The following is a 12,834-nucleotide window of genomic DNA, read 5'->3' on the forward strand; positions in this document are numbered from 1 at the left end:
CGCATTTACTGGCAGGAGGTCCTGGGATGGATCAAACAGATGGACGGCATTGAGAGGGAAAGGTCACCCCTCCTGATTCTCTTTGGCCTCGAAGAAGACGACGAAATGGTCAGGGTGAAAGGGTTTAACATCCTCCTTGTTACTAGCATCGAGAGCAGCTCTCGTGACGAAATGGAAAGCCCCACGCCTCCCCAATGAAAAGGACTGGATACAGATCGCCACAAACATCTACACGATGGAAAAGATAACGGCTATACTACATGACAAAGCAGCACGTCAAGAAGAAGCCTGGTATGACTTCACTGTACGGTACATCACACGTTCAGCAACAGACGACCCAACACAGCAAGAAAACTAGCACCGATCTAGCGCCATCACTGGCGAAAAGCCGAAAAGCTCATTGTCAATAACCCTTGCCTGTCACAGACCACAATAGGGACCTACGTCTTTAAAATGTTCAATCTCGAACGTCACTCAGCCAACTACGATTCAGAATGGCAATGCCTCGAAGGAAGCGGACTCGCAACTCGGAAAATGGGAGAGGTGTTTCTATTTTTTCTTTCTCCTTTCCCTGGTTTTCTTTTTTCCTACTTCCTTTTTGGATTAACGAACAATAATGTTAACAAACATTGTTAAGGTGGACTGGAATACCCTCATGAAACAATTGGCAATGCATAACATGTACCCACCTGTAAGTTCGCATCCAACGTTAAAATTAATAAAATTCAAGTTTAAAAAAAAAAAAAAACCTCATCCAGGACTCCTTTGGCGCCAGTCTCATAACCATCATTAGAATGGGACTATTTACTTGGCACTATTTAACTTGGGGGGTGGGGGGATTCAGCCAACATGGAGGCACGCACATACCTCAGTTCCTTGTAACTGAGCTATGCGGTTTAGTCTTTTGGATGTGGCAGGCTTGGAACTACTTTACCTGGACTACTTTGGGTGTGGCAGGCTTGGGACTATTTTACCTGGACTACTTTACCTGAGACTATTTAAACTGCACCCAAACAGCAGAAAATGCTTTGCGTTATTCTGCTGTGGGCAGCGTAATGCTCACCGTGTCCAGTTCTTTGATGCCAGTTTACCTGAAACCAAGAACCTGCAGAGAGAGGAAGAACACTACAAAACTTACCTGGAACAGTATCCGGTCTTCAATCCATCGCTGACTTCAGTTCCACTCACCCGAAGGTACGAACTCCATCATCCGGCACTGCATGCATCCTGGAATACCATAACCTGAAAAGAGGAGAAAGAAAGACATCATTAGTAAGCGTTTACTCACGTTTCCTCCCGAATGAAGAAAGCCACACAATTCTTAACTGGGTAGTCCTCTCCTGATCAGTATCATTGCTGGAACATTATGGCGCTTGGCGAGGAACATCTCAACCTGCAAGGAGAGAAAAGACACAGGTTAGCAATATAAAAGGCGAAACAGCGCTGCGCATCGCGCATTACTCACCGGACAGCATTGCGCACACCACGCTTTCGCCTATCGGCCCATGCTCATCTTCAAACTGCATGACAACAACAAAAATACCTTTCCATACCTAAAAGGAAAGAAGCAAGACATTATTATTCGAACTAAGAGGAACATAAGAACTGCATATAGACTGTAAAGCAGCAAACCTACGGAGTTGCAGCAGGCCTGGATTCCCACAGGGGGGGGCTTGCACCAGTGAAGTAACTTGGTCGCTGCTCGCCCACCACATCTACGCGCCCCTGCCAGGAGGAGCAAGACGGAGAATCCACTTTTTTACAATATTAAGGTGAGCAGAAGGCCCAATGGGGAGGAAGGAGTTGAGGCCGAGGGAGGTGGGAAAACTTAGACAATCTGGTATTGAATCCAGCTCTCCTATATTGCAGACCCATCTTTAACCAGAGGCCTTACCAAGGGACCGGGAGAGGGTTCGAGAGTGCAAATCATCCAACCAGGGCTCGGTGGTGTCTCCGTGGATACCAGGTGAGCGTAACAGCCGTGGATTGCTCTTTGAATTATGCACATTGTTTTGAACCTTATTTGTTGTTTTATCGGTGGCCAGTGTAGTATTTTCAGTGCTGGGCTAATGTGTTCTCTTCTGGGTGCTGCATTTTGGATAAGCTGAAGTTTCTGTAATAGGCGTTCTGGCATTTCTAGGTATAGGCTATTGGCATGGTCTACTCTGGACATGATGAGTGTGATGATGGTGAGTGTTTTGTGGGTAAAGGAGAGGAATGGTAGGATCCTTTTACTGAGTGCAGGAGGAAGAAGTATTTCTTGATTATAGCATTTACGTGTTAGTTTGCTGTCCATGAGGACTCCAATGTTCTTTACTGTTGTTGATGGGGTCGGTGCCGCTCCTAGTTCTGTTGGCCATGGGATGTAGTGGCTGTTTTTCCCGTTTTTCGATAAAACTATGATTTCTGCTTTGCCAGAATTGAGTTTCAGGTTGTTTGCTTTCATCCAGCCGAAGAGTTCTTGTAGGGATTCCTCCAGGTTTGTGTTTTCTTTGTGTGTGTTTTGTATTTTGCAGATGATCTGTGTGTCATCAGTGTAGTTGTACCATATGAGGCCATGTCTTTTAGTTAGCTTTATTAGTGGAGTCAGGTATATGTTGAAGAGCAGTGCAGATGGGGAGGATCCTTGTGGTACTCCACAGGTGGATTCCCTTGGGGTGGATTTGAAAGATTTGATCCAGACGGTTTCCGTTCTATCTGTTAGGAATGATTTAATCAGTGGTTGACTGTGTCAAATGATGCAGAGATCCAGAAGTATTGGAGCTGTGCTTGTATCAGTCTGCCTTAGCCCTCAGATTGTCCTCTATTGAGAGCAGTGCCGTTTCTGTTACTCATCGGTCTGAAGCCTACTTGCGGCTGGTACAGCAGTAGGTGTTCTTCTATGTAGTCTTGGAATGTTTGAGATGGGTCTGTAGTTGTCAAAGTCTTCAACGTTGCCTGCTGTGTCCCTGAGGAGCGGCTTGATGTGTGCCGATTTAAATGATCGCAGTACTTTCCCTGTTAATAGTGATTGGTTGAAAAGGTTTCTGTAGTGTTCCATGTGTGCCCTTTTTGTGATGATTGATTTGTGTATGTCTAGGGGGCAGGGAACCATGGGGGAACTGGCTTTGTTGCTGTTTCTTACCAGCTTGCCGAATGTCTCCGCTGATATTTGGGGAAGGTTTTGCAGTTTGTTCTGACGATCCTCGGCTGGCAGGGTGGGGTTGCGCGTTGTGGTACATTGGTCTGCTTTGTACGATTTGGTGGATGCTGATGATTTTGTTTTTGAAGTGATCTGCAAGGTTGTTGCATAGATTCAGTGAGGGTATTGGTGTGTTGTTTCAGCCAGGGGTGTTTCTCATTTCGTTTATGAAGTTATTGAGTGTTGACAGCTTTGGAGATTCGGTTGTTGTAGAGTTTCTTTTTGGCCTTGTGGATTTCCTTTTTGTACCAGTGGATTTGTTGTTGGAATTTGTATTTTTTTGCCTGGTTGTATTTTTTTTCCCCACTCTAGTTCAAGTGTCTTGTTTTGTCTTTTCATGTTGCTGAGTAGTGGGTTAAACCATTTTGCTGTTGCTCTTTTGCATGATGGTGTGAAAGGTTTTCCCTTGGAGATATCGTCGATTGTTTTGGCGATCCACTTTTGAAGTACTTCTTTTTTTATGTTGAGGTCAACTTTGTCCAGGGCCTTTGTCTGTGGTTGGTTGTTTTCCAGTTGTATTAGGTTGCTAGCTTTGATGGTCCTCCAGTTTCTTTTCATGATAGTGGTCAATTTGTCCGGTTGTTTGGCTGTTGTCCTGGGTAGCGTGATTACGAAAGGGATGATGTGGTGGTCGCTCCAGAGTATCTGTATTGGTGGCGCTGTGGTGATGAGGTTTTTGTTCGCGAAGATTGCATCTAGTGTATGTCCTGCCGTGTGAGTTGCTCCATTGACTAGCTGATGTAGTTTCGTTGTCTTCAGTTGTTTGGCTAATGATTTTTGTGAGTTAGTGGTTTCTTCTTCAAACCAGATGTTGAAGTCTCCCAGGATTATCAGGTGTTCCTGTTCGATGGCTAGGTTGGTAATGGCTTCTGTGAAGGCATCCACGAAGGTTGCATCATATGTTGGTGGTCTGTAAACTAGAAAAAATGTGAGGTTTGTTTTGGGGTTTGCTGTTAGGTGAACAATTAGGGATTCGCAGTTTTCAATGCTTAGTGGTTCATCTGTTTGAATTTTCAAGTGTTCCTTGTAAGCTACTGCCAGTCTTCCTACTCTTGTTTTTTTCTTTTTGCCTGTGAGCACTTCAAGTTGTCAGGGAGGCAGTTGTGGAGTGTGATTTTGTAGTTTTTGTCTAGCCAAGTTTCGGTTATGAATAGGATGTCAATGCCCCCATCGAACAGGAGGTCAAAAATCTCTGTGGCATGTTTGGACATTGATCTTGCGTTGATTAGGTTACAATGGATCTTTTTGATGGTGTTATGTTTATTTTGATTTTCTTATCTGTTTTGTCTTGCAGTAGTTCTGTTGGGTTGCTTCTGTCTTGCTTCCACAAATGGATTGGAGCTCTGTGGATTCTGCTTCGTCCTTGAAACATTCTTTTAGATTAATAGCTGTGTTGGAGAAATCTTCGACTACTTCATCTTCTATGTTTTGATGTAGTTGCTGACGCTGCCCTTGTATTTTTGTGATATCGGGAGTGAGGGCGTTGATTTTGTTACTTTATCTTCTCAGGTCTTCTTTTCTTGCGAGGTTCCAATAGGTTTTCGGTCTGCCTAGAACTGCCGGTCGCATTGAGGTGTTGCAGTATGGAGGCAGTTGCGAGGTACACTGTTGGATATAGGGATTTTACTCTACTCGTTATGTGTGTTCTGCTCGTTGTGTGGTTTGTAAGGGTGTGTTCTGTATTTGTGGCAGTTTCTACTGGAAGAGGGAGAGCTGGATTCAGATGGTTCCTTGTTCTGTGTTTCTTTGGCAGCATCCTTTCTGTGTCAGGGCATCTTGTGGTCGGATGGCTTAGAGTTTGGGTTACAGGGGCTGTAGCCCACCTGTAGGTCCTTGTGTGGTTTGGATGGTGCTGTGTCTTGTCCTTTTGCGTTGTGATTGCGCTTTGCACTATGTGGCCTTGCGAGTTTTGTACATGGTTATAATCTGGAGATAGTTGTGATATAGTGGGCTGCTGTTGTAGATTGGCTGGGGTGTCTGCATATGACTGATCTTGAGATATTGGAGGACTCTGGGCTTGGGTTGTTCTAGGGTGCTGGTAGTTTGCTGGTGTAGCTACCAAAATGGTGGATTTGGATATTGTCTATTTCCTGTGTGTGGAGGGTCTAAGTCTGGTGGTGTCAGGATATTGAGCGTTGGAGAGACTGTAGACAGTTGGATTAATGGTCGGTTGTGGGGTGTGGACGACCTGACGTTGGTTCTTAGTTTGGTATTGACCAAGCTGTGGTTTGTTGCTTTCAGTGGGTATCCGGGTGTTCCTGGAAGGTGGGTGAAGGCCCGGGTTTTACAAAATGGCAGATATGAACAGATCTCAATTTGAGATTCCAAGACAGTGGAAGAAAGGCCTGGGTTCCACAAAATGGCAGATATAAACGCACCTAAATTTGAGATTTCTAGACAGTGGGAGAAAGGCCTAGGCTTCAAATATTAATGGCATTTAAGTGCGATTGGATTCACACCGGTCATCCCAGGGATGTCATGAGTGTGTGTGGTTGGTGCAAATTATTGCAAGTGTTGGTTGTTTAGGATGAGCTGAACGTTAACCTGGCTATTAGTACCTGAAAGTTGTGTATAAATATTACTGTTGGTGACATGTCGCAAGAATTCTGAGATGTAATCATCAGTATTAAGAACCACAATGGCTCTGCCTTTGTCAGCAGGTTTTATTGTGATTTGGTTATTATTTAGAAGTGACTCCATAGCTAGTCTTTCTTTTGTACTGATATGAAAAAACATGGTCGTGTTCCTCTTATTTTTCAACTACACGCAGAACACGCTTCTCAAAAACATTGAGCTCAGCTGATATGAATGACTCCGGTGGATTGAACGTGGAGGGGGCCCTAAAGCCTGTTCTGTTATCTGATTCCGAAGAATTCTTTGTCTAATCTTTCGAATAAGGTCCTGAAAGTAGTTAAATGGGTCATGTTTGTTGATAATAACGAACCCTAAACCTTTGTTAAGAACGTGCATTTCATCAGCGGTGATGTGTACTAAGACAAATTAATTATTGTTGTTGCCCACTTCTCGTTACCCTCATCTCCTGAGGGTGCCATCGTTGGCCTCTCCGGTGACCCATGCCTCTGCCTAAAAAAGGTTGACCCTGTGTGTTAACACGTAGAATGCCCCATCTATGACCTCCATTATTCACGTCTTCTCCTATATTAGAATTACTTGGAGTTTCATCAAGAGATGTATCTTTCCTATCGTCACTACTGGAACTATAGAAGGTGCTTCAAAAAATGACACGCTTATTAGATCAATTCCCAGATTCATTGCCTTCCGAATAACCCTCTTCCGAGTATGGGAATGCATTACCATGTTTAAATCTGACCAGATCTCTTTTCATTCTTTTTATTCTATCAGCAGATGTGAAATCCTTAAATTCTTCAATCTCCCTATCTATTTCTTCCAATCTCTTCTTGAAAGCCCCCAATAGAGTCATATTTGTAATGGCTTCTTTCATTTTCATAAGGTCCTTCAATATCTCCCTTGTAACCTCTCTTGTAAAATCTATAATTAGGAATCTGTTATATTTTTGGGGAAAAAATCCTGCGGCCGAAAATATAGATTTCTTTTTGTGCACATTGCAAGGCACTTATATGCGGGGGAGACGGCGCTCCCCTTAAAATATGCATTACCCTAACCCTCCCACTACATATAAATGTTTTGAAATGCGCATTTCAAAATTCTGCAGTTTCGGTGCAGGTTTTTCGGTCACGATATTTTGGGGTTATACCTATAATTAGTACCAGCCAATCACGACCACATTTGTTGTCCAAGCTTCTTTTAATGTATTTTGAATAAAAATAAAAATGTTAATATTTGTTCAGATGTTCTTATAGTAAAATACCTTATTGGATGTTGTTTTTGCATTTCATTTTTGTCAAGCTTAATGTTCACAGGAGCAAATGTTTACTTGTTAGCATATCATAACAGTTGTTCTCAATTAATCCATTATGAAGAATCGCGATGGGCTTGCCTTGTTTCTAGTACATAGTGTTGCACTGCTCTATTTCCATCCCTCTGCGTTCTGAAAAGACATTACACATGTTGTTTTCTTATTCAAGGAACTTGGAATCAAGCACCCACTACATCGCAAGAAACTTCAGTTAGTCCTACAGTCACTGGGGTCTGAGGAGGAGAACAATTATGGAAAGCTCGATTACAACTGGGTGACAAGTAAGCTTTTCAAGTCTATGCTTTACTACAGTCGAGTTTATTTGCTTAGTTAATTTCTTTAAAAGGGAATTTACTCTTCCTAGTGAAGACTTGAAAGTACTTAGATTATGTGCATTTCTAAAAGACCTTGTGCTGTTCGGACTAATGTGAAGCACAGTTCCAATTAATTCTTGCCTCGTTCATCATAGAAATGTGTTTTGCGGAGTCGTTTATGCTATACTTCATTTGTGCCCATATCTCTGGGTCCAGCGTAATGGGTAATGCATATGAAACCAGTTTTGCCCCATGACCTCCAGTTCTTTTTTAGTTTTGGCTATTAATTGCCACATATGAGCCAAAACTATTGCATTTGAGTAGAACTAGAAGGGAGTTGAAATGTGAGAAGGAACACACAACATGTGGGTGTTTGGTTATTAACCACCACCTGCCATTGCCATGCTAATCCCTAGGACTATTCCCACCCTGAATTTGCCGGTCTCTGCCCAATACACAACCTCCTGGGATCTCTTTGAGCTAGCTCAATAAAGCAGCAACACAACGTTTGCCTGCTATTGTTCTTTCTGATCAGTCCTGCCGAGTGTTAATGGCTTCATTGCAGCTGTAAATGCTCTACTGGTGTAATAACAATGCCTTAACCAAGTGTGCTTCCAGCCACTTGATTTATATCTGTTCCTTGCACTGTGGGCCTGTTAAAAACGAGCATTGACAAAGCCAAATGTATGTAAGTAATCATTTGCCCGACACTGCTATCATATGTCCAGGTACTAACACAATTTTCCAGCTGTTGCCATTTTATAGCCAAATAGAACAATTCTGGCAGTATTGGGGACATTTATTTTCCAAAACCAACACAAACAAAAGCAGGTTGACCCCTATAATATTCAAGCCACAACGGGAGCATATGTGTACTATCAAATCAAGGTTCCTGAGAAATAATTACAAAGAAAACCTTTCCACATATTCCATGTGTTTTTAAAGACTTCTTTTCAAACGTGCATTTTGTTTATGCATTTTTGAGGAGGGATCTCGCCCACCTCTACCCCAACCTACAAATTTGCATGTATATGTGTATTCAATTGGTCAATTTAGAATATAAGTGCAGGAACAAAGCGCACAATTTTAAAAAGACTATGAAAAAACGTATTACAATTTTTTGGTATAAACCATTATTTCATATATTGTTTTACAGAAATATTCTTAAATATAAAAAATACAATGCAAAGTTATTCGTCTAGGTTGCTATCTGAACAGCAAATATACATGCAAGGGCACTTCATTCATACAACAATTGTCACAGCAAACATATCTTTTACACATAAGTCAGTTAAAATGTGTCCTATGTCAACAAAAACAGTTTTAGAATCTTCTAATGGTTGATTTAACTAATGTCTATCCTGCAAAACCCCACCAGGGTACCAAGCAAAATTCACTGCAGTATAATTAGCCAGAGGTATTCAGTTGGTGAATTGAATAGACCGAGAATACTTAAGATAAAAGAAAGGTTTTGAAGTTATGCCAAAATCCTAGCAATGAGGTCAGAGAGCGGGGGTGAATCTGAAGCTTGTTCTAGAAGCAAGATCCTATCACAGAGAATCGCCAATCTCCTTGTGTGGTGCAGCGATAAAGAGGAACGGTTAAAAGGTCTAACTGCGCTGATTTAAGGGGCAGTGAAGACTTATATGGCTGGATGTATTTCATAAGCTATTGTGTTGCAAGATCATGGATATGATATGGTATTTATAACTCGCCTTTACACACGTGTTTCTAGACGCCACAAGGCAAGGAGGGGAGACGCAGGGAAGACAAGACAACCAATCTTACTAGGCCTTGTGACATTCAGATCTTGCAAGTGCAGCGAGAAGTGCAGGGGAGAGGGCGTGGAAGTGCAGTCAGGGTAGCAGGGCTCTGAGTAAGTGTGAGGACGGCAGTGGACTACACGGGTGCAGTGCCAGACCGGAAGTGCTGGGTAGGCCAGGCAGTGCAGAGTCGAGGGTGCTAGGTGGTGTCCAGTCCCCCCTTGTCGAGTTTCTGGCTGGTGGCAGTGGATACCACGCGAAATATTCCACCAGAATATTTCCTATAGGATTTTCCCATTCATTTTAAACGCACCACTTTTTTGGTGCAATGTTAAAGATACCGCTGGGTTATTTATTTAATATTTATACCCCGGTTGGGTCTTTTTGCCAGGACTCGGTTTTAAAATGGCGTTTGTGTTCGCCTCTGTAACTCCAGCCCAAGTCGAGCCCTTTGTTCCACTTTTGGCAGGCTTCTGCAAAGAAGCCTCCAAAAGTGGTGCCACTCTGTCTGGGTCTACAGGATGTGTGGGAGGGGGGGAATAGGCACCCTGGACTGAGTTGCCTTGGCAACTCAAGTCACACTCTTGCGTGATTGGCCCAGTGGTGAGTCGCCCGGCTCACCACTTAGCATGTTTGATTGACAGCTAGGCTGATGAATGGGGGTTTTCTGCATAAAAGCAGGGCTTTGGGGACTGGAACTTCAGAAGTCGCCACAGGACCTAAAGAATCCGAAGAGGGGAGAAGGTGAGCCATCTACAACGACGTCACCACCGGTGGAGCCCTGCTGTACGAAACTCACCACTTTCCCAACGACAGAGAAGATCTTCCAGGAGAGTCTTCTTCCCTTTGAGCTAGTGGGACCAACCAGTTCGCCTTTTTCCCCTTCCTGGATCGTCTCGTGGTTGAATCGCCCGTGCCAAGCTCCCCGGTGGCCGGATAGCCACGCTTCACCACTAACGCGAATAAAAGGGTAGCACCTTTTAACCGGGAAACTCCGCGGCTGGTTTCTTCCCTGGCAGTGCAACAACCTCCAGCTTTCCTCCATGTCGAGATCTTCTCTTCCCCTGGATGAAGCACCGACTTGCACCCGCTGCCAGGAACAACTGCCCCCACTGGAACATTCTCACCATTTCAGGTACTGTGTCCCGCCTGGTCTCCCTTGCAACAGACTGTCCAAGGTGTCCCGTAAATCCTTGACTCTCTATCCTGGGGTGACTTCAGACCTGTTAACATTACCTTTCTAACTTGATCCAACCTCTTTGACTTTCCTGCAAACACTTTGAGTGCATTTCCACTGTGTGATCTTGGGCACATTCTGCCTTGCTCTCTCCAAGAGTGGACCTGGCCTATGAACTTTTTGCTCTACAGTAGACCCTGCCTTTCTTGACTTGCTGTGGTTCTTTAAAAGTGTTGGCATTGTGTGTTTTTCCTATTTCTGCTTTTTTCTCCCTTTTTAAATAATTATTGGAGTGCCATCTATGGTTACGCGCTCACCTCTGTTTTGCTAAATAAGTGGTCTATTAACCTAGACTTGTCAAATAATTAATTAGGGAGGTGTAAATATTTCTAGTGACTGTGTTTGAACTTGCTTGACATATTAGTGCCAGTGTATTTTTTACAAGTGTGTTTTTAAATAAATAATTATATACTTTTATACCAAAGCTCTGGTCAGTGTTTGCTTGTGCTACTGTATTTTTAGCCCTATTGTGTATACTCTATATACTGCCTAACTCTTCTTGAGAGAAGTCTGACTGCTAAGCCACAGCTACCAGGTATATCTGGGTGGTACAGACTGCTACCAATTGGGTTTACTGCTAACACCTGTAGTCTTAAGCTTTTTGCAGTGGTCCCTAAGGGAACTGCACAGGTTTCTGCCTAACAGGTGGGGTGCGTGGTACCCTGTGTGACTGAGGGCAACCACGTCACCAGTCAGGACGAGCAGACAGGCAGATTAGCTAGTGAGGGAGCGAAGGAAGAAGAGAAGGTCTTGAGCAGTTTCCGTAACATCAGACATTGCTGCTCTCTGCCCTAACTTCCAGTGCTATGCGGAGGACACCCAGCTCATTTTCAGGCTACCCGCGGCCTCCTCCACTACTTCTCTCATCTCTAACTGTCTGTCTGCTATCCAGGAGTGGTGTGCTGTCAATTACCTCTGCCTTTATGCCAGTAAGACTGTGATCCTCCTCATCGGCACACCTGCTACCTCCTTTCCTGTAGCTCTTTGGCCGGCCTCTCTTGGCCCTCTTCCTGCTTCCACCTGCAAGGCTAAAAACCTCGGGGTCATCCTCGACTCTACATTCTCCTTCCCCCCTCACATCTCTGACGTCTCTAAGAAGCCACACTACCAGCTGCACCTCCTCAGAGGTATTCTTCCTTTCCTCCCCTTCCCGCAGAAGCTCTCTGTCTCCAGAGCTGTGGTTCTCTCTAGGCTGGATTACTGCAACAGCCTCTTTCTAAATCTGCCTGCTTCTACTCTCCGCCCTCTGCAACTTATCCAGAACAGGACTGCGAGACTTGTCCTTGGCCTCAAGCCCAGGGATTGTATCTCTCCAGGACTGAAATCTCTGCACTGGCTCCCGGTGGCTACAGGGATTAAGTTCAAACGCCTCTGCATCGTCCACAAGGCCTTCTGGGGCCTGGGGCCTCAATACCTTCAACTCTCTCTCCCTAGATTTCTTCCTTTTCGAGCTCTCCGTTCATCTGCCTCCGACTCCCTGAGAGTCAGTAACTTCTCTAAGCAACAAGTTGGTGGTAGATCTCTTTCTTCGGCTGGGGCCTCCCTCTGGAATAGCCTCCCTGGCTCTTAAACTTGAGGAGAACCATCTCTGGTCCCGGAAGCACCTCAAAACCTTTCTCTTTGCTTCTGCTTTTTCTCCTCCTCTCCTGACCTCCTGGGTTTTATCGGAACTGCACCGGCTACCTGGACCCCCTCTGATCTCAGACCCTGGTCCCTCCCCCTCCAGCGTCACACACCTACACTGCCCACCTGGCAACCCCCACACTTGGGGACTGTTTGTTTCCCTACAGTCCCCATATCAGCCCTTGACACCTGATGTCTGCACTTACCCATGCACTTGCCACAAGATGGCCGTTAATTTACTTATTGTTTATCTATTCCCATGTACTGCACTGTCCCTGCCCCCTTCCCACGCACTTGCACGATCTGAATGAACCCTGGCCTAGTAGGATCGGTGTCTGTCCTCCCTTTGTTCCCCTCCCTTGCCGCGTCGCGCCTTGAAACACTTGTGTATAGGCACGTTCTAAATGCCATATCATATCATATCTAACTCTCTTCTGAGAGAGTGTAAGGAGGCCATTCCAGAGGGAGGCACCTGCAGAGGAGAGAGATCTACCCCCATTCTTTGTTTGGAGAAGCGTCTGACCCGCAGAGAGTTTGAGGTAGCTTTGCGGAGGGCTCTAGAAGGAAGGTGTTTAGGAAGAGAGTGTTGGATATAGATAGGACCACAGCCCCAGAAAGGCTTGTGGATGATGCCGAGGGTCTTGAACTTGATCCTTGCGGCCACCGGGAGCCAGTGCAGAGATTTCAGAGCTGGAGAGACGCAGTCCCTGGGCTATGTCTTGCAGTCCTGTTCTGGATTAGTTGAAGAGGGCGAAGAGTAGAGTTAGGAAGATTAAGAGGCTGTTGCGGTAGTCCAGTCTGGAGAGAACCAGAGCACT

At 44.7% G+C, this 12,834-nt stretch overlaps 1 protein-coding gene across 17 annotated transcripts in view; it reads left to right on the forward strand.

Moving 5' to 3' along the window:
* Positions 1–12,834, forward strand: part of PPFIBP1 (PPFIA binding protein 1) — a 1,584,927-nt gene that overhangs the window by 1,241,568 nt on the left and 330,525 nt on the right. For all 17 annotated transcript variants that reach the window (XM_069628106.1, XM_069628107.1, XM_069628105.1 and 14 more), the window contains one exon: positions 7,249–7,360. In XM_069628106.1, coding sequence (XP_069484207.1) covers positions 7,249–7,360 — 112 coding nt within the window. The remainder of the gene's footprint in view (positions 1–7,248; positions 7,361–12,834) is intronic.

Source organism: Ambystoma mexicanum, chromosome 12, assembly GCF_040938575.1.
Source record: "Ambystoma mexicanum isolate Mex_15411 chromosome 12, UKY_AmexF1_1, whole genome shotgun sequence".
NCBI classification, from domain to species: domain Eukaryota; kingdom Metazoa; phylum Chordata; class Amphibia; order Caudata; family Ambystomatidae; genus Ambystoma; species Ambystoma mexicanum.